General features: G+C 33.8%; 1 protein-coding gene across 1 annotated transcript in view; it reads left to right on the forward strand.

Moving 5' to 3' along the window:
• Positions 1-22657, forward strand: part of LOC108734947 (tachykinin-like peptides receptor 86C) — a 108685-nt gene that overhangs the window by 55164 nt on the left and 30864 nt on the right. The window contains exons 3-5 of the mRNA XM_025973281.1: positions 5069-5249; positions 7149-7260; positions 13996-14097. Coding sequence (XP_025829066.1) covers positions 5069-5249; positions 7149-7260; positions 13996-14097 — 395 coding nt within the window. The remainder of the gene's footprint in view (positions 1-5068; positions 5250-7148; positions 7261-13995; positions 14098-22657) is intronic.

Raw genomic sequence — 22657 nt, forward strand, 5'->3', positions numbered from 1 at the left:
TCACAGTCTCTCAGTTATTGCCTAGGTGTTTTTATGGATCTCTCACAGTCTCTGTATGAGAGACTCGAACGATAAAATTGTTAATTCAGAGATTCGAGTCTCTCACAGAGAGACTGAATGAATAAAACTGAAAAATTGAGACACTCGATTCTCTCGTAGAAAGACTGGGATCTCTGAAATATGTTGAAATTAAAAATTTTTAACCATGTCTATCGAGACACCACTTATTGAGAGATTCAAGTCTCTCGTTTAGACTCGATACGAAATGAGAATCTCTCTATGAGCGACTCGAGTGTCTCGTTCAGAGACGCTAAACAGTTCTTTTGACAGTCTCTCGACAGTCTGTCTCAGCGACACCAGAGAGACTCGATGAGATACGGAGACTCGAGTCTCGCTTTCAGAGACTCTGAAAGACAACATTTTTATCTCGGGATGTTTCTACAAATGGGGAAACATTGAAATCCATTCAACAATTGGAATGCCTTTAGGGTATAATCCAGATTATATACGCGTGAATTCATAATATAAAGCTTGCTCAATGTGTGTCTGCTTTTGTTTATTAAAATTGTAAGTATGTTGTATTGGTGTCAGAGAGAAGCTCAGGTGTTATAACTTTTGATTAGTGTTCGAACAGTTTTAATAACTACAATATGATTCATAGCTTGACAATTGCAATATATTGATTGGATGAAGTTCTAATGTACATGTGTGCAATATACCCTTTAACGACTAATTTTGGACAGAATAGGGGATAAAAAGTAGAAAATTGGTTTCTCATTCGCTATAGTAATGTCAAACTTTTTCGGGAGTATAATTTATGTCTGTATTCGATTGCGCAGTATGGAAATCCTACAGGAAATACAAAACTGACATTGTGAAATATTTATAGTGAATATTTCCAATCCAGAAAAAAGTTTGTCTCAAATATTTAGAAAATGGAGCAAGGAAATAATTTTTTTAGTCAATTTTAAAATATAAAAGGTACACACTGACAGAAATTGTCCTTTGTAATTTGTCTTTGTTTGAACAATATTTCACTCGTTTCGTTTGTTTCACAATTTATATATTTTCTGACGTATTCATGTTCTTTTGAAATTGCAAGCTTAACTTATCTTTTATGAATCAAGGGAAAAATAAAAATAAATTCTATGGCCTATTCCCAGAGGATAAACTGCACATTCCGCCGATATTACCTTTATTAGAATGACGGATCCTGAAATGAATAAATAAGAAATGGAAATTATGATATACGTATGTGCGAAACGTTGAATTTTAATTGTATTTAGCCTTCTTCGAATATTTTGTATTCAATTCTATTTTAATCAAAACAATACTGGGGTTAAAATCATTATATTAGAGTTTCAACTAAATCAAACTAGCTTTGATAAAGTCCAAGCGAAACGTTGGCTGTGGTTTTTTAAATAAAATAATTCTAACTCCGGTATTGTTTTGATTAAAAAAGAGTTCAATTTTAATTTTTTCATAGCGTAGCTTAATAACACCTCTGGAAAATGAATCATTGGATAATATTCACAATTGCTTTACTATCATAATAATAACACTGCAGATTAGTGAGTATTAACTGAACTAATTAGTTAATTGAAAATAACGCAATATGCACATATCATATTGCAATGACGTTCAACTAATTTAAACAAGTTTAATAAATAGAAGGGCGAATTGTTTAAGTAATTGATTACATCAGTATAATATAAATGACCAATCAGTTAGGATTAGTATGCTTAGATTTGCAGATGATATGAAAATAAATAAAATATTGGTATACGGGGGATTAAAAGGTAGGAGACGAAAAATTAGAAGAAGTGGCTGATTGTAGGTATCTAGGATGTCAGATAAGTTAGGACGGAAGGAGTAGTAGGGGTAGAAAACAAAGGATAGCGCAGGGTGGTGTCGCCTTTAATAAAAAGAAGTCACTTCTATGCTCGCGAACGATTAATTTAGATATTCGAAAAAGGTTGTTAAAGGTGTATGTTTGGAGCACGGCGTTGTACAGGTGCGAAACATGGACAGTGGGCACGGTGGAAAAGAAAAGGTTAGAAGATTTCGAAATGTGGTGCTACAGGCGAATGATGAGGATAACGTGGGTAGAAAGGTTAGAAATGAATTAGAAAGAATAGGAAAATAGAGGAGTGTATGAAACTAAATAAGAAATAGGCGAGTCGGGTTAGTAGGACACCTTCTCAGGCATGAAAGTCTAGCCAGAGACATATTAGAGGGAGAAACAGGAGGTAGGAGGGGTAAAGGTAGACCTAGATTAGATTACTGTTCGCAAAGAAGCTTTCGAACAAGCGAATAATGAGGATACCGTGGATGGAGAAAGTTAGAAATGAAGAGGTATTGAAAAAATAGGAGAACAGAGGACTACGGAAATCAAGAAGAAATAGGCGAGATAGGTTGGTGAACACCTTCTCAGGCGTGAAGGTCTAGTCAGAGACATATTAGTGGTAGAAACANTGTACATATCATATTGCAATGACGTTCAACTAATTTAAACAAGTTTAATAAATAGAAGGGCGAATTGTTTAAGTAATTGATTACATCAGTATAATATAAATGACCAATCAGTTAGGATTAGTATGCTTAGATTTGTAGATGATATGAAAATAAATAAAATATTGGTATGCGAGGGAATAAAAGGTAGGGAAAGAGCGAATATAAAGATAGGAGACAAAAAATTAGAATAAGTGGCTGATTGTAGGTATCTAAGATGTCAGATAAGTTAGGACGGAAGGAGTAGTAGGGATAGAAAACAAAGGAGAGCGCAGGGTCGTGTCGCCTTTAATAAAAAGAAATCACTTCTATGCTCACGAACGATTAATTTAAATATTCGAAAAGGGTTGTTAAAGGTGTATGTTTGGAGCACGGCGTTGTACAGGTGCGAAGCATGAACAGTGGGCACGGTGGAAAAGAAAAGGTTAGAAGATTTCGAAATGTGGTGCTACAGGCGAATGATGAGGATAACGTGGGTAGAAAGGTTAGAAATAGAGGAGTGTATGAAACTAAATAAGAAATAGGCGAGATGGGTTAGTAGGACACCTTCTCAGGCATGAAAGTCTAGCCAGAGACATATTAGAGGGAGAAACAGGAGGTAGGAGGGGTAAAGGTAGACCTAGATTAGATTACTGTTCGCAAAGAAGCTTTCGAACAAGCGAATGATGAGGATACCGTGGATGGAGAAAGTTAGAAATGAAGAGGTATTGAAAAAATAGGAGAACAGAGGACTACGGAAATCAAGAAGAAATAGGCGAGATAGGTTGGTGAACACCTTCTCAGGCGTGAAGGTCTAGTCAGAGACATATTAGTGGTAGAAACGGGAGTTAGGAGGGGTAGACGTAGACCTAGATTAGATTACTGTTCGCAAATATTTAAGGATGTGGATTATTCTAGTTTTAGGGAAATGCGAAGATTAGCTCAGGATAGGAAGGAGTGGTCTTAGGACTAACGACTTTATGATGATTATGAATCAATTAAAGATGCTGATTTGACTGTGAAGTATTTCCAAAATTACGATCTCTGCCTTTACAGTTAAATATCACTAAATTATTCAGAATAATTACCGACAGTATCTAAGTGAATATGAATATCAGTCTAGTTTTTACTAAGAGTAAATAGATATAGAGATATTTATCATTGATGAACCTACCCAAAATTTCGAAAATCCGAAATCGTTAAGTTTAATCTAGAACGTTGGTCGGCAAGTAATTTTAGATGGAGGCCGGATGCTTTTGAAAATTTTCTGTTTCATAATCAGAACGGGGCAAAATTATTCCTCGCGTCCATGTGTCGTAAATATCTCTGTATATATATATACGTATATACATATACAAGCCTTGTGGCTTTCTTCATTGATTACATTCATTCCGTCATCGCAGAAACCATTTCAGTTTTAATTATTTCCATTCGAACCCTTCTCGTCTGGAACAAGAAGATTATGTTTCTTGTTTATGAGGTGCTAAACAATATGCAATTAGAAAAAAACCGATTTTTTATTCTTGTTTAAATTAATACAGAAAATGATTAACTAAACAGAATTTGATAGATTGTTAATTACTGTTATTTGAATTGTTTCGTTTTTATTAATTAATTAATTTTATTTTTTTCGTCGATTTCGAGGTGTACGAGCGCACTTATTAGTATTTGCTTGGATAGATACCTAATGGAAAACAAAAAAAAAATGAAATGTAAAAAGGTAACATGTCGGTTAGATTTGTAATTACACATAAAAGAGACAGGCGAGATAAAAATGAGTAGAAACTAATCGATATAATAAGCTTGCAATAATCCTTGTGGCACTATTCAAATTAGATTATAGCAACTTTGAAATTACGAAGAATGGTTAAGATGAAGTTCTAAATTAAATTTTCTCCTTCATACTTTAGTAATAAAGGGTTTAGTCAAATTTTTCGACAACAGGAAATGCTTCTTCGTACATTCCTTTTTTTTATTTCCTGCAAGGACACGTTTATAAAAAGATGATTTACTAACTAGAAGCGTTCGTCACATAGAAAATTTATGATACATGCCCCAAAACTACTTTTAATTATATTGTGACATAGATATAAAAACTTGTGTTGAGTGATGAATTTTTTCTTACTGATGTACTTTTCTTTTTTGTGTAAAGTGGCCGCCTACTATTTTTTTGTGAACAGTAGTCACCCACAAACGAAAAGCGTCACGTGTTTTGAAGTTAGCTATCCATTAGTTTGTTTTTTGTGCGTTATCTTTTGTATTGTCAAAGGTACAAAGGGCATATTCAGGTTGATCGACGAAAAGTCTATCTTTCGTAGCAATCGTCCCTTTGTACTGCTTTCTGTCGTTTCTTTCTACAAACAATTTTATTTGTTTGTATTAGTGGGGAAAGCAGAACGCTTAAAACAGTATTATGAATTTGATAGATTGAACACAATACAATATCAAGAAATTGCTACAGTGTTTCCCTAGACTTATGGAATTTAGAGTCATCATGAATAGTTTTATAGGCTGAAATTTAATTCACATTTAGAGTAGATATTTCGTTTGTTTTTACAAAACATTTCCCTTTTTCCAGATTATCTCCTCAAGTAACCATGGCAGTATATCGACATTCATTACTACAACACCATCCTCTATGAATTTGGACGATATGGAGACAATGCCTTGGTGGGTGGAAACATTATGGACATTGGTCTTTTCCCTAATGATATCAATTGCTATCGGTGGTAACTGTTTGGTTATATGGATTGTAACTGGTACGATTATTGTATGTTTTTACGTGTATGCTTTCAGTCTCCAAGTATTGTTTGCAGATTTGCATTTTCGTAAAAAAAAATTATTTTGGTGTCATCTTAGCTCCTGTTTGTACTCGTAAAATATGCATCTGGCTAGCTACCACCCCACTTTGCCTATTTATTATTGACTTGTACGTCGCCCTGTGATTTCTTAATACTTTTTCTGATATCTCCTCATTACTATTTTCCGCCCATCGTCCACATTTTACATGCAGAAGTTTCAAACACACTTTTTTAGCACAAACGTGATTTCTATATGTTAAAAGCGACGCGACCTTACGCTTATCTTTATTTTATTTCTCTAATGCTTTTTCGATCTTGAATTATCTGACGCTCTAAATATTGAAAATCGGCAACCATGTAATTTTTCCTCTCCTTTTTCCATATTAGCTCTAACCCTACTTTCACAAATGCCCATACTTTTGTATTATTTTTACCTTATCACTTCCATTATATTTAAACCTATTTCTAACTTCTTGCTGAAAGCTAATACAGCTATATTATTGGCAAAGAGCGTGCATGTCTATCCCTAAAGTTGTCATGTCTTTAATAATAATTAATATCTATCCCATTTCCGATATAAAAATTAAAATTCCAAATATTTACTTCTCTAGGACTTGCTCATTTACACAAACTATAATTAAAAAATGGATAATTATTCTATTTACTCCTTCCTTTACTTATTGTCCTCCCATACGTTGCTTCGTATTAAAAGAAATCAGTTTTCTTTAGCAAATGAAAGCTCGGAATGTTTTCATCGTATTTACAAGTTTATTCAATTATTTTGTAGTTACGTTAAGTAATTAATGATAATACGGCACTGTCTTAAAAAATACTGGAATAAGTTTGCAAATTAGAAGCTTCTCTGTATCATCTTCATCGTTTCTGATCTGAACTGATCTTCGCAATTCCCTAAAACTAGTACCTCCTGTATCTTTAATTATATCATCATCATAAGGTCATCAGTCCTAAGGCTGGTTGGACACGTACCTCCACTCTTTCCTATCCTGAGCTAAACTTCGCATTTCCCTAAAACAGCCCACATCCTTAACTATTTGCAAAGAGTAATCTAATCTAGGTCTACCTCTACCTCTCCTAACTCCTGTTTCTGCCTCTAATATGTCTCTGACTAGACCTTCATGCCTGAGAAGGTGTCCTACCAACCTATCTCGCCTATTTTTTATTGACTTCCATAGAGTCCTCTGTTCTCCTATTCTTTCCAATACCTCTTCATTTCTAACCTTTTCTACCCACGATATCCTCATCATCCGCCTATAACACCACATTTCGAACGCTTCTAACCTTTTCTTTTCCGCCGCTCCCACTGTCCATGTTTCGCACCCGTACAACGCCGTGCTCCAAACATACACCTTTAACAACCTTTTTCGAATTTCTAAATTAACCGTTCGCGAGCATAGAAGTGACTTCTTTTTATTAAAGGCGACACGACCCTGCGTTATCCTCTGCTTTATATCCCTACTACTCCTTCCATCCTCACTTATCTGACTTCCTAGGTATCTAAAATCAGCCACTTCTTAAATTAATTATATGTGAACCGTAATCTCATGTAGGTCTGCCTTCACCCCTCTTAACTCCTGCTTCTGCTTCCAATATGTCGTGAAGGGTTACGCCTAAGAATGTGTCCTAGCCTATTCCTTATTGACTTCCGTACCACCCTCTGATCTCCTACTCTTTGTTATAATGTTATACTCTCTTCCTTCCAAAGCAAAATTATTACTAATCCGATTAAAGAAAAAAGTAAGTTGGTAGCAACCCTAGAAGATTATTTAACGGATATATGAACTGGATGAAATCTTAAATAACACAGGAATTATAAAAAATGCGTTTTTGTTGTTACAGCGCACAGAAGAATGAGATCTGTTACAAACTACTTTCTGGTGAACTTGAGCGTTGCCGATCTAATGTTGTCCACCCTTAACTGTTCGTTCAACTTTATATACATGCTAAGAGGGTATGTAAGCTTATGTAGGTTAATTTTTTGTATAAGTAATCAACTACGTATCTACTTAGGTACGACAAATTAATTAATATTCAACTCTTTTTTAATGAGAAAAAATTGCTGCTGCTGTTACACCTCGCCGGGAATCGAACCCGAGACCTTTAGCAGCGACTATTTTTCCTCTTTATTTTAAGGTAATTTGTAGACGGTTGAATATTAAGTCACATTAATGTGCAATTAAATTTCTTTAACCTAGGGCAAGTTTATTTTAATAAAAACTTTTTAACAAAAAAATTAAACTGCCGAAAAAACTGAAAAGCAAATATAATAAACCTTTATTTTATTAAATTTAATAACTGAGTTCTAAGAATTACTACTACTACTATTATTTTCCTACTATAAATCATCCCCTGTTTTCCTACCTTTAAATTTACATTTCTTCCAAGTTTATATGGGACCTATCCTTTCCAATAAAGAAAGAATTATCAAAATCGGACTATTCTGTCAAAAGTTGTGCAAGGTCATACATTACAATCAGTCAGTGAACGACAGTCAACAATCATCTCCTGTTTGCAACCCTTAGGGTTGGATTTTTTTTCCAAATTTATTTGGGACGAACTTCGGGGTTTACCCTTTCCAATAAAAGAAAAATTGTCAAAATCCGACTATTGTGTCAAAAGTTATACGTGGTCATACATTACAATCGCTGAATGAACAACAATCAACAATCATCCCTTGTTTTCCTACCCTTAGGGTTGGAATTTCTTTTTCAAATTTATATGGGACTAACTTGGAATATACCCTTTCCAANTGATTTCTATATGTTAAAAGCGACGCGACCTTACGCTTATCTTTATTTTATTTCTCTAATGCTTTTTCGATCTTGAATTATCTGACGCTCTAAATATTGAAAATCGGCAACCATGTAATTTTTCCTCTCCTTTTTCCATATTAGCTCTAACCCTACTTTCACAAATGCCCATACTTTTGTATTATTTTTACCTTATCACTTCCATTATATTTAAACCTATTTCTAACTTCTTGCTGAAAGCTAATACAGCTATATTATTGGCAAAGAGCGTGCATGTCTATCCCTAAAGTTGTCATGTCTTTAATAATAATTAATATCTATCCCATTTCCGATATAAAAATTAAAATTCCAAATATTTACTTCTCTAGGACTTGCTCATTTACACAAACTATAATTAAAAAATGGATAATTATTCTATTTACTCCTTCCTTTACTTATTGTCCTCCCATACGTTGCTTCGTATTAAAAGAAATCAGTTTTCTTTAGCAAATGAAAGCTCGGAATGTTTTCATCGTATTTACAAGTTTATTCAATTATTTTGTAGTTACGTTAAGTAATTAATGATAATACGGCACTGTCTTAAAAAATACTGGAATAAGTTTGCAAATTAGAAGCTTCTCTGTATCATCTTCATCGTTTCTGATCTGAACTGATCTTCGCAATTCCCTAAAACTAGTACCTCCTGTATCTTTAATTATATCATCATCATAAGGTCATCAGTCCTAAGGCTGGTTGGACACGTACCTCCACTCTTTCCTATCCTGAGCTAAACTTCGCATTTCCCTAAAACAGCCCACATCCTTAACTATTTGCAAAGAGTAATCTAATCTAGGTCTACCTCTACCTCTCCTAACTCCTGTTTCTGCCTCTAATATGTCTCTGACTAGACCTTCATGCATGAGAAGGTGTTGTACCAACCTATCTCGCCTACTTTTTATTGACTTCCATGATAGTGACCTCTGTTCTCTATTTGTTTCTAATACCTCTTCATTTCTAACCTTATCGTTCCACGATATCCTCCTCATTCGCCTGTAACACCACATTTCGAACGCTTCTAACCTTTTCTTTCTGCCACGCCCACCGTCCATGTTTCGCACCCGTACAGCGCCACACTCCGAACATACACTTTTTTCGAATTTGTTTGTTAGTCGTTCGCGAGCATAGAAGTGACTTCTTTTTATTGAATTCGACTCGACCCTGTGTTATCCTCTGCTTTATATCCCTACTACTCCTTCCGTCATGACTATCTGACTTTCTAGGTACCTGAACTTCTTCTAATCTTTTGTCTCCTATCTTTATATTCGCCCTTTCCCTACTTTTTCTTCCCTTGTACTACTCATACTAGTATTTTTGTTTCACTTTTATTTGATTCGAAATTGTACAAAATTAAAATTCTAGTGTATACGAATCCCACATTTCCTGACTGTTACTTTAACTTAGGGATATTAGAAATAATGTTTCGTTTAGGGAATTTTTTAGCTAAGACCTTTCATATCAAAATTATACAGACAAGCCGCTGCTTACGTTCTGTCCATGAAATCCAGCATTTTTTGATGGTATCAAAAGAAGTAAAATTTCATTAGGTGGACTAACTGAATGGAGTAGGCGCTCGTAAAGTTACATTTAATGAAGAAAGCAGTCATGACCATCATAAATTATTTCACACAAACACAAAACTTGATGTTATACGACAATAATTTTGCCATACAAGACATGTCTCTGTTATCAGGACTAGTAAATTATAATCGCCCGGAGATATGGCAAACCAATCAGGGTAATCAATAGCAATGTAGAACAATTTGTCATGGATGCTTTCAACGGCTGCGGTGACCGTGTAATGACGAAGTATATATACAGAAGCTTAGCGTAGCTTAGAAATTAGAATTTGAACGAATGAAAGATATTGTGGTTCCTTTCCTTTCAGTAAAAATTTGAATGTGAAATGTATTTGCGAAACAATGTCCAGAACGAAGATTTTTGAAAGTATTTGAACGTTTCCGTTTTTATTGGTTATGGTTTAGTTTGGTCGATGATAGGTACTACCAAAAGATTTAATATCGCACAATTTGATCTTTAAATATCTGTATTAATTCACACCGTTCAATCAAAATAATTGCTGTAATTTTTAGCAAAAGCGGTACGCGTTCTTCGTTTATCGGACTACTGTGTAAAAAGTTATGCGTGGTTATAGATATAAAAAAAAATATACGCGTCGACTTGAGAACCTCCCTTCTTTTTCGTCGGTTAGAAAAATGTTTTAAAGGTGGTAATAATGAAAGTAAAATACGTATTTAAACAAAATCTCTGGATACGCATTGTAACTTGAGACAGTAAAGGTTATTCAGTTCAAAATTGTGTTTTTTTCTTTTTGTCTACAAGAAAGTTCTCTAAAAAGTTTGTAATTTTCGAAATTCAGTAGCAAATAAGTTCTCAAATCCTTCAGCTAAGAAGAAAGTGAAATTTCATATTACTTATTTTATTGGTTGAAAGTAAATTTCATTTCTCCCAAATTAAAATACTTCGTGGAATTCTCTCTTAATTACACAGATATTAAATTTCAATAATAAACCAGGTTTCTCCGCTATTAGTCCACCTACACTACTCTAATACAAAGAATTTCTGAATTACCCTTTACTAAGTGAACCTGGAAAAGAAAATATAAAAAGGAAGGGATAACAAATAATTCCTCCAATTGTAAATGATTAAATAAATAGGTACTCTAAATTACGTATTACTAATCTGAGCTTTCGCCATTTCCGTATCATTAGTTTTTTTTCGACAAAGTCAGGATCTCCACATCGAACCCGGGTCTCTGGTTTCTGGTACTAGTACGGGTTCGATTTCCGGCGAGAGAGTGATAAGAGCAACTATTTTTCCTCATTAATTTGAGATTTTCAGTAGTGGGTAAAGTTAATTCAAAACTAACTCATTAATACATTAAAATCCTTACAGAAACTCAAAGTGTCACATTTAATAAACAATATTTTTGTTAGAGTAAATTGTTAAAATTTCTTTTTGTTTGACAGCATTTTGTTGATAACGTTACTGTTGTAAGTAAACCCTTACTAGTGGCTATGGTTTTTATGATATTTAATGTTTTATCATAATTGTCGTTATGCTAACTATGTAGTCCTCTTCTTCTACTTTTCTTAATATTATTTGACATCATTAGAGTCAGTAAGAGAGAGCAATCTTGACGAGAACAAACAAGACAAATGTGAACAAATGTAATATTAAAAAAAAATATTTCACTGTTAATCAGCTACTTTTTTTTTATAAGATTCGAAATTGTCAACATCATCATAAGGTCGTCAGTCCTAAGACTTATTGGACATGCACCTCCACTCCTTCACTCTACTGAGCTAATCCTCGTATTTTCCTAAAACTAGAACATTCTACATCGTTAACTATTTGCGAACAGTAATCTAATCTAGGTCTACCTCTACTCCTTTTAACTCCTGTTTCTGCCTCTAATATGTCTCTGACTAGACCTTCATGCATGAGAAGGTGTTGTACCAACCTATCTCGCCTACTTTTTATTGACTTCCATGATAGTGACCTCTGTTCTCTATTTGTTTCTAATACCTCTTCATTTCTAACCTTATCGTTCCACGATATCCTCCTCATTCGCCTGTAACACCACATTTCGAACGCTTCTAACCTTTTCTTTCTGCCACGCCCACCGTCCATGTTCCGCACCCGTACAGCGCCACACTCCGAACATACACTTTTTTCGAATTTGTTTGTTAGTCGTTCGCGAGCATAGAAGTGACTTCTTTTTATTGAATTCGACTCGACCCTGTGTTATCCTCTGCTTTATATCCCTACTACTCCTTCCGTCATGACTATCTGACTTTCTAGGTACCTGAACTTCTTCTAATCTTTTGTCTCCTATCTTTATATTCGCCCTTTCCCTACTTTTTCTTCCCTTGTACTACTCATACTAGTATTTTTGTTTCACTTTTATTTGATTCGAAATTGTACAAAATTAAAATTCTAGTGTATACGAATCCCACATTTCCTGACTGTTACTTTAACTTAGGGATATTAGAAATAATGTTTCGTTTAGGGAATTTTTTAGCTAAGACCTTTCATATCAAAATTATACAGACAAGCCGCTGCTTACGTTCTGTCCATGAAATCCAGCATTTTTTGATGGTATCAAAAGAAGTAAAATTTCATTAGGTGGACTAACTGAATGGAGTAGGCGCTCGTAAAGTTACATTTAATGAAGAAAGCAGTCATGACCATCATAAATTATTTCACACAAACACAAAACTTGATGTTATACGACAATAATTTTGCCATACAAGACATGTCTCTGTTATCAGGACTAGTAAATTATAATCGCCCGGAGATATGGCAAACCAATCAGGGTAATCAATAGCAATGTAGAACAATTTGTCATGGATGCTTTCAACGGCTGCGGTGACCGTGTAATGACGAAGTATATATACAGAAGCTTAGCGTAGCTTAGAAATTAGAATTTGAACGAATGAAAGATATTGTGGTTCCTTTCCTTTCAGTAAAAATTTGAATGTGAAATGTATTTGCGAAACAATGTCCAGAACGAAGATTTTTGAAAGTATTTGAACGTTTCCGTTTTTATTGGTTATGGTTTAGTTTGGTCGATGATAGGTACTACCAAAAGATTTAATATCGCACAATTTGATCTTTAAATATCTGTATTAATTCACACCGTTCAATCAAAATAATTGCTGTAATTTTTAGCAAAAGCGGTACGCGTTCTTCGTTTTTTTTTATAGAGTTTATTTGAGGTGACGGAACAGGAACATGGAAACTTTATATAGAATCCCGGATGACAGAAATAACGCTTCCCGAACCGTCATGTACTTGAAAACAGTGAAATATTGACTTTTCTGTTGGTCGGTGTTGTCACCATCAGTCACTACAACAAAAACTTTTACCGTAGAATTTGTGATTAATTAAGACAGTGCAGTATCACTTCCGTAAACAGAGCTAAACTTTTTATTTCGAAACTGTTTGTGTTCTTGATCCTTCTGTCTGGAAAAATAATTTACAGACTTCCTTCTAACTGGATCTCATTTTATCGATCTTTGAAGTTTATGTTTCCGTTTTAATTACTTTGATACAAAACGAAAATAAACATTAACTTAGGATTACAATAGGATCGTCATTGCCCTGTATCATTGCAAATAATAATCTATTCTAGGCTCATATCAAGCTGACTTTACTCCTGCTTATTTTTTGACGTGACAACGTCTTATAATTCGATAGAGCCGGCTGCACGCACGAAAAAACATGACTCATGCGGCGTTACCTCGCTCTGAGGCGTTCCATTTAAGGCTTGAAGTGCAAGCGAGAACGCAGAACAAGCGACAAAGAAGCACAATCGGCCTCCGCGTTCGGCAGCGTTCGACATCTGTCTCTCTCCTACTTGAGTGAGCGATGCGTCCGCGTGGACAGCTTCTATACAGTAATACATGTCCATTTACCTCCTTCTCTATATCCATACAAAATATCTATCAAACAAATAAAATTAAAATTTTCTTTTGAAAAATGAAACCATTTAATCAGTATTTTCTTATGACATTGTCACGTTCAACTATCGTCAGTAAACCGAATTTACAGACAACCGATTTTTTTTTAATATGTTTTCAACTAATCCATCATGTTTGAGATTATGATAATGAGATATCACACCTACCCTTTATTGACTTCTCTATCGCCCATTATTCTCCTCCTCATTTTTAACTTTTTCGATCTACGGTAATCATCCCCCCATAACACCACATCTTAATTCATCTTTAAAATTCTGAGAATTAGCGACTTAGCAATCAAAATTTAAAAATATTAGATAAACAAATAAAATATATATAAAGCAATAGACAAGTTAATAAAATTATTGATTTGTATGTATACATTGTCTAATAATAAGGTGTTTTTTGTTACAGCCATTGGGCATTCGGCCCATGGTACTGCACCATAAATAACTTTATGGCAAATGTAACGGTGTCAGCGAGTGTATTCACGCTTACTGGGATATCTTGCGATAGGTAAGTTCCTGTTTAAATTTCGGCAACAAACGTTTCTGATAAGAATTACTAAACAATCCAATGAAAATTAGGCGTTTGGACAGGTAAAATTTAATGTAAGGAATTACGTCTATGGTTTTATGGGAAGGAAAACTGCATATGAGAACATTTCGTAGATTTGTGTTGTATTTCAAAAAGAATTAATTGAATTTAAAAGATGTGCCATCGACACCTATTTCATTGCGATTGCTTTTTAAAACGGTTTTAATCTTTCAGTAACTACAATCATCGAATTAAAATTTAAACCAGTTTAGTGTAATAAAATAAGTACGAATGTTTTCAATAATTTATTGATATTAATTGAAGGATATTCGTAAAATACATTTGTCGAATGTCCTTTAATGGTTGAGAATACTTTTCATCTATTCTATTACTCTCTCAAGGGAGCCTATTTATAGTTTGAAAGATATCTATACAATCAACTTCGTACAATGCACTAAGATAAAATCGAGAGAGGTGAATAACACCCAAGGGTATACTCCTGACAAATAAAAATGTGTAACATTCATGCAAGATTTGAAAGCATTTTCATTGAAAATATACTAACTCAAATTCTTGAAAAAGAGACATGTTAGTAATATCTAAATATACCCTAAACTGCAACAGTAAAGAAAGAGAAATTTTTCATTATTGTTATTTTCAGTAACGTAATAACTAGTTCTCGATAATATATGCAGATTTAACGTTTGTAGAACGGGTCGTAAGGTAGTCCAAAACAGACAAACAATGAGTGAAAAAGAGCTCCAGTATTCTTTTAATCGTTAGTCCATCTACCTTAAACTGAAATAAAATGTAAAAGAAATCGCACACTATTGTTGTTCTCCTCTATAATTCAGCAGGTAGTTATCGAACATAACTAGTATTAAGCTATTTAATAGACGAAACGTTTTAGAAAGAGTCGTATGCGAGTCGAAAATGAGCAAACAATGAGCTCCAGTATTTATATTAGAAAACGGTTGAGTATTTGTTAATTTCTCCTTTTTCCAACGTCTCTTTTAATAAAGGACATTTTAATTTTGTATCATATCTAACAAAACGAATTTTCTTAAAATATATTGTTAATAGTTAAGATGAGATAAAACAAGACTTATCATAAAAAACGCATCATAAATGTTATTTAAGGATCAGGATATTTGTATGGGACCATGTTAATGTTAAATAAAAGCTGGATAAAGTCGCCATTTTAACCGTGTGCCCAGAATTTTAAAAGAGAAAGTTTTAGAAGTGACTAACTGAATTAGCTCGCTTCCTATAGGGAAAACTGACGCTTAACTTAATTCCAGTTTAAAGAGTTCTCGTAAAATAAATACTGTACACAATATTTCGTAAGTATTGTGAGAGAGCATTAAGTAAGTAAACAACGAAAACGTTTTCTTCAAGTAGAAGCAGGATAATGTAATGAGCTTAAAGTATCGACAGGACGACAACGGCGTGCTTCTATTTTTGGGCGAATGTAATAACGAATTTTTAAAACTACTTATAACTTTTATTGACGATGGATGTAACAAAATCTGAAAATGTAAGTGAACCAAAAATAATACCGTATTTTTCTCTTAATTCTCATATTATATAGTCATCAGAAAATGAACAATTTAGCTTGTTACCAGAATACTAATGTCTGATCAGTGCTTATATACATAAACATGAGGGTAATGGCCTTGCCGAAAGCCCCTACTGCTTTAACAATGATATCCAGGATTACTTAGTGTAATTGTGCAACGCGCAATCGCTACAATCGTCATTAAGTGCAATTGACCTGTTTGTGCGCCAGCTGCTGCGAAGGTCACAAGTATTCACCTGTTTTTGTCATTTGATGGTTGCGAAAACGAAGGACGATAAGACAGCATGGCCGTCAACCTGGCGAAAGTTCTCAATGAAATGATTTACTGGAGTACCTTTGTACATATTTTTCCATTAATTATTTATAGCTCGATTATAACATTTGTTTTAAATTGTTTTCTATCAAAATTTTCAATCAATACTTCTTGATAAGTAGATAAGATTTTCGGTATTAAAGCGATAGTATACGACTAACCATTCTCAACGACTATCAACGAATGAAAACCGTACAGAAATTCAATACCTAAATGAAATTACTTTTGAAAAAATTTAATCAGCAGAAGAATAGACGAATACAAATTTTCTAATTTTGATATTAAAAGATCTACCTATCTGCGCAATGTAAGATTTATTACAGAACGTCGATTTAATTTAATGTATAAATGACAACAAAGACTAGATGATTGAAAAAATTTAGAAAATTATTAAATTGTCTGGGTGTACGTACTTTTAGTTCTCTTTTATTTTATTTTTTGTTTCTACATAGCAGAGCGAACGATTTTGTTACAGAAAAAATGTCGAGACCACTCTATAGTTCACTCAAGCTCGAGTTACTCTGCACCTTTAAAGTACAATTCTAAAGCATTCCTCGCAGGGTCCAAACCACAAAGCAAATTCAATTTTCAACAATCACGTGTTCTTTATTTCTCCGTCTGAAATTGAAAAGGCTATTAATTTGTTTCCTTTTATCTACTCACGATTGGACCGTAGAAAACACAAAGAAACGAAATGTTTTTCTGTTGAATTGATAAAATCAATAAATTTCAAGATTTACATTTTTATCAATTTTCTTACACGTGTATGAAAATCAGGTAGGTTTTTAATTGTATTGGCGAGTGTAATTTCCACACTCGTTTTGGTAAAAGCATAAGTAGGTAACTTTGAAAAGGCTTTTATGGAGATGAAAATGTATAAAACGAAAAAGTAATTGTCGTCATCATTGTCATCACATAATAATGTTATTGTCGATATTGTGATTAAACTGATCNTTTTGGTAAAAGCATAAGTAGGTAACTTTGAAAAGACTTTTATGGAGATGAAAATGTATAAAACGAAAAAATTTCATGTCGATTTCACGAAAAACAGAGTATACTAAATTTAGATAAATACACTTGTATTTCGAATAAGTAATTGTCGTCATCATCGTCATCACATAATAATGTTATTGTCGATATTGTGATGTAAACTGATCGCATATTAAAGATATATTTTTTAATACTATCTAAGAAATAAGTTAGTGAAAATATACACCAAGTGGTGTTTCATTTTTATTCATCATCGTATTGCACTTACAGTTTGAAAGAGTAATCCATTACAGAATTCAGATTCGAAATATCGAAACAAGTGGTAGTTGTTCTAAAATTTTTTTGTGAAAGCTTTTAACTTGTACCCTTGGCGAACTTTTTCAGTGAAAAATGTCATCTATATAAAAAGTTTAATACATTTTGCCAGCTTGAAATTTAAATGTGGATCTAGAGCAGTAATACATTTTGTCTGATATATTACGTGACATAAAAATAAAATTAGAGAACTTTTCGTCATAAAGAACATGCATAAAAAAGTTATCGAACGATATAGATATAAAGTGTAAAATAATGTAGCATAAGTTTGTTTATTGGGAACAAAAGCCATTTATTATAAGCCTATTTTTTAAATATAAGTAAAAACTGCATAGGAAGGCGTAATGTACAGTATCACCAAGTGTGCTTCGATTAGTTTTGTTTTTGACAACTGACAATACTGAAACTGTTGCGCGATTATTCATCGCGCAGCGGACCTTTGCGTATTCTATGCTTTATTTAGCCATGATGCTTCTGCTAGATTTTCGCTCCTAACTAACTAGTCTTCTTGATATGAACAATTTGTTTTCTCTTTTATGTCAGAATGCACTGTCAACTTTACTACAACATGCTACATATTACAATAAATAGAATGCAAATGCGTCATTCGTCATTTCAACTGTCGTATTATTTACGATCTGTGCATGCACGCGAATATGTGCATCGTTTCACGGTGTTCTCGTTTCTTAGTATTAAGGTGCATTTGCAACCCCAATACATACTGTAAATAGGGCTTAATTCTAATTGCGCTTGCAGCATCCACGGTAAATAGCTAGGTACTTAATTGAGCTATTGGGAATGTTCCGATATGACCATAAACTGCGTCTAATTTTGTTGTTCAGGATTAAGAAAAACAAATTATATTCAACTGAGTAACAAGCAGGTGTGTTTCATTTACCCAATTAATACCATCGATGTTAATCGTAATTGCTCCGCTACTAAAAATATCCAATTACGAGACCATGGTAGAGAGTAAGTAACATATAAAATAATAAAAAATGTGTAGGTACAGTAGTAATAATATAAGAAACGCGGCACAGGACATTTTGATGGAAAATGAGGAAAAGGCAGATAGGTGGAAAGAATATTTAGAGAACCTTTACGCAGACCCTGAGTTAGGAGATATATTAGAGAAGGAAGATAGTGTGGAGATAGATGAGCTAGGTTATCCCATAATGAGAGAACAGTTCGATGTATCATTAAAAAACTTAAAGAATAATAAAGCACTAGGTATACATGGGATACAGGCGAAAATTGTAAAACATGCACGACAAGAGGTTAGAGATCGTATGTTTAAGCTACTTAGTCACATNTACCCTTGGCGAATTTTTTTGAGTGAAAAATGTCATCGATATAAAAAGTTTAATACATTTTGCCAGCTTGAAATTTAAATGTCGATGTGGAGCAGTAATACGTTTTGTCTGATATATTACATGACATAAAAATGAAATTAGAGAACTTTTCGTCATAAACAACATGCATAAAAAAGTTATCGAACGATATAGATATAAAGTGTAAAATAATGTAGCATAAGTTTGTTTATTGGGAACAAAAGCCATTTATTATAAGCCTATTTTTTAAATATAAGTAAAAACTGCATAGGAAGGCGTAATGTACAGTATCACCAAGTGTGCTTCGATTAGTTTTGTTTTTGACAACTGACAATACTGAAACTGTTGCGCGATTATTCATCGCGCAGCGGACCTTTGCGTATTCTATGCTTTATTTAGCCATGATGCTTCTGCTAGATTTTCGCTCCTAACTAACTAGTCTTCTTGATATGAACAATTTGTTTTCTCTCTTATGTCAGAATGCACTGTCAACTTTACTACAACATGCTACATATTACAATAAATAGAATGCAAATGCGTCATTCGTCATTTCAACTGTCGTATTATTTACGATCTGTGCATGCACGCGAATATGTGCATCGTTTCACGGTGTTCTCGTTTCTTAGTATTAAGGTGCATTTGCAACCCCAATACATACTGTAAATAGGGCTTAATTCTAATTGCGCTTGCAGCATCCACGGTAAATAGCTAGGTACTTAATTGAGCTATTGGGAATGTTCCGATATGACCATAAACTGCGTCTAATTTTGTTGTTCAGGATTAAGAAAAACAAATTATATTCAACTGAGTAACAAGCAGGTGTGTTTCATTTACCCAATTAATACCATCGATGTTAATCGTAATTGCTCCGCTACTAAAAATATCCAATTACGAGACCATGGTAGAGAGTAAGTAACATATAAAATAATAAAAAATGTGTAGGTACAGTAGTAATAATATAAGAAACGCGGCACAGGACATTTTGATGGAAAATGAGGAAAAGGCAGATAGGTGGAAAGAATATTTAGAGAACCTTTACGCAGACCCTGAGTTAGGAGATATATTAGAGAAGGAAGATAGTGTGGAGATAGATGAGCTAGGTTATCCCATAATGAGAGAACAGTTCGATGTATCATTAAAAAACTTAAAGAATAATAAAGCACTAGGTATACATGGGATACAGGCGAAAATTGTAAAACATGCACGACAAGAGGTTAGAGATCGTATGTTTAAGCTACTTAGTCACATTTACGTGATGGGGAAAGTCCCAGAAGATTATAAACGGAACGTGATAGTAACCATACCTGCAAAGAAAGGCGCGGATAGGCGCGAGACATTTAGAACAAACACCTTAACTTCCCATGCGTCAAAAATCTTAACTACAATTGTACAGATGAGGGTGGAAAAAAAGGGCGGAAGAACTATTAGGGGAAGATCAGTTTGGGTTTAGAAGAAATAGAGGAACGCGGAAGGTCATTTTCAGGTAACAATGGAAAAAAATTAATAATGCATACATAGGGTTTGTAGATTTAGAAAAAGCTTTTGACAATGTTAAATAGGACAAGATGTAAAAATACTTAAAAATGTAGGGATGAGTTACAAAGATAGAAGAGTGATAGTTGGTTTCTATAAAGAGCAACATGCAGTTATAGAGCTAGGGATGCAACGTAAAGAAGTAAATATTAGGAAGGGAGTTAGACAGGGATGCACACTGTCACCGCTACTATTTAATCTATACATCCAAAACGCGATCAAAATCATTAAAGACGGTACAAATGTAGGAATAGATATACAAGGGCAAATACCTCTCCCGATATTTTCTTACTACATGATTCGAATTAAAGATATTAGATCAAAATTTCGTCACATTTGTTGTCGTTACAACTACTAGTTTCGTCGTAATATCCGATGTTGTTATAAACGATAAGTATCATATATGAAAAATATTATTTCTGTACGGAATGTTTTGCCGCATTAACTGCGGTGACGTTATACCGGATGTCGTTAGAACCGATATCTAGTATGTATAACGGTAAAACGGAATCCTAAAAGCGCGAGGCTTATCTGTTTTGTAAAAAAGTGGTTGTAACATGATTTTCATTTGGAATAATTCTTTAAAAATTACTTATATTNGCAAACAATGCTTTTATCTTTAGCAGTCATTTGACAGTAGCCGAAGTTTGTGCATAAAAACAGAACCAGAAAATTTGGAATGCACCTATTTGAAAACTAGGCAGAGCACAACTAATACAGGGCGTTAACGAAATAAGTGTAGAACTTTAAAGAGTAACTAGATGTAATAAGAAATGGACGGTGAGTACAACAGCGTATGGTTAAGGGATAAAATTATTTGTACCAAAGCATAAAGTTATAATTTAGTAAGACTAAATCTTTGACTACAATAAATTGCGATAATAACTGAGTAGCTACATATGGATGGAATGTACACTAAACAATGTCGGTTATCCAATGCCTATAGCAAACATAAACAACAACATACTGCCTACTTATCGATAAGTCATTAGTTCCGAAAAACACCAGTAAATAATAGAAGCGCGTGCTTTAAGACGTCTAGAAAAGCTATTTCTTACTCTCACAAAAACATCAAGCGTTTGGCGATCACCACACATGCATATCATTATTATTGCGCATTAGCGTTTAATAGACGCCTTGTTTAATAAAAATCGTCCTGCCGAGTTATATCCGGACTGACAAGGATGTAAACATCTCTTCCCTGTGGGAAGAATCGGCATCTGAAGCACTTTTTTGACGAAATAGTTGACACAAATCTACTTACGACTGAAAATCAGTTTACTGTAAAGGTTGAACTCGCTGCAAATGTTAAGGATGCAGCAACTGTTACTATAAAGTTCGTCACACACGTTGCATGAGAGGAACCAACTTTCGATGCTATTTCGCGTGTACCACTTAAGGAGTTGTCTTCTAAGAAACCAATCTATCTCCTTCCTTGCTAATAATAACAACTGTTCTAGAGTAATACACTGACCTGGTGCCAATGACTCTTTAGTAATTACCAGCTGATAGAATTCTGTGTTGCGGTTTGGCATTTTTCTGAGTGATTTCTCCAGGTCTAAAGTGGCTGTTGCATGTAATTTAAAATACGTTTTTTGTAAAAACGGTGAGCATTCGGACTTGTAAAGATGTGCTTAATTTTCTTGCCTTATAGAGTCTTATTACCTCCCGTAAACTCCGCTCTTATTTCAGTTGCACCCTGCATACATATAGGAATGTAAGCAGCTACTAATATAAAGAACATTGAGAACTTTTGAAATAGTACTGTATTCATTCTCCGTCTTTTGTATAGGACGTACTAAAACGTCAGAGCATTTCAGTTCATACAAAGGTTCTCTTTTANACTGCCCCATATATTCTTTCGGATTTTGTTGATGAATAAATCACCTTTTTTTTTGGTTGTTGTTTATTTTGTACAATATAATACACTATGTACACTTATTAACTATTTGATTGTATTTGAATATTGTTGGTTTATAATTGAATACTTGTTGATTGATTTGAATTGGTAGATGAATGCTGAATTTTGAATGTCGATTTGATTGAATGTTGAATGTAGAATGCTGAATATCGAATAATAAAAATTTGAATTGTCGTTGTTTAAATAACGTTGACACAAACTAGGCAACGCCTATCGTACACATTACCCCTTCGCCGTCACTACGCACCCCTCCGGTATCTTCGGTACATTCCGAAGTGATGACGTAGCTACGGACTTGGGTTTTCCATTGATTACTGATATTGTGAGACCTACCTGGTCCGATCTCTTTGTTAAATTACTGAGTTACCTATACTAAGAAAAATAATATTTACCTATACCTACACAAATAAATGCCTTAAAATTGAATACAACTAGAATAGAATACAACATATTGACTACCTGAAAAACACGAACAAAATTGAATATTTACAAAAATTATAAACACTAACAAAATTGAATATATATATGTACAAATATTAATTGAAGCCGCAACAGAA

The sequence above is a fragment of the Agrilus planipennis genome, unplaced genomic scaffold, assembly GCF_000699045.2.
Source record: "Agrilus planipennis isolate EAB-ADULT unplaced genomic scaffold, Apla_2.0 scaffold92, whole genome shotgun sequence".
In the NCBI taxonomy this organism is placed as follows: domain Eukaryota; kingdom Metazoa; phylum Arthropoda; class Insecta; order Coleoptera; family Buprestidae; genus Agrilus; species Agrilus planipennis.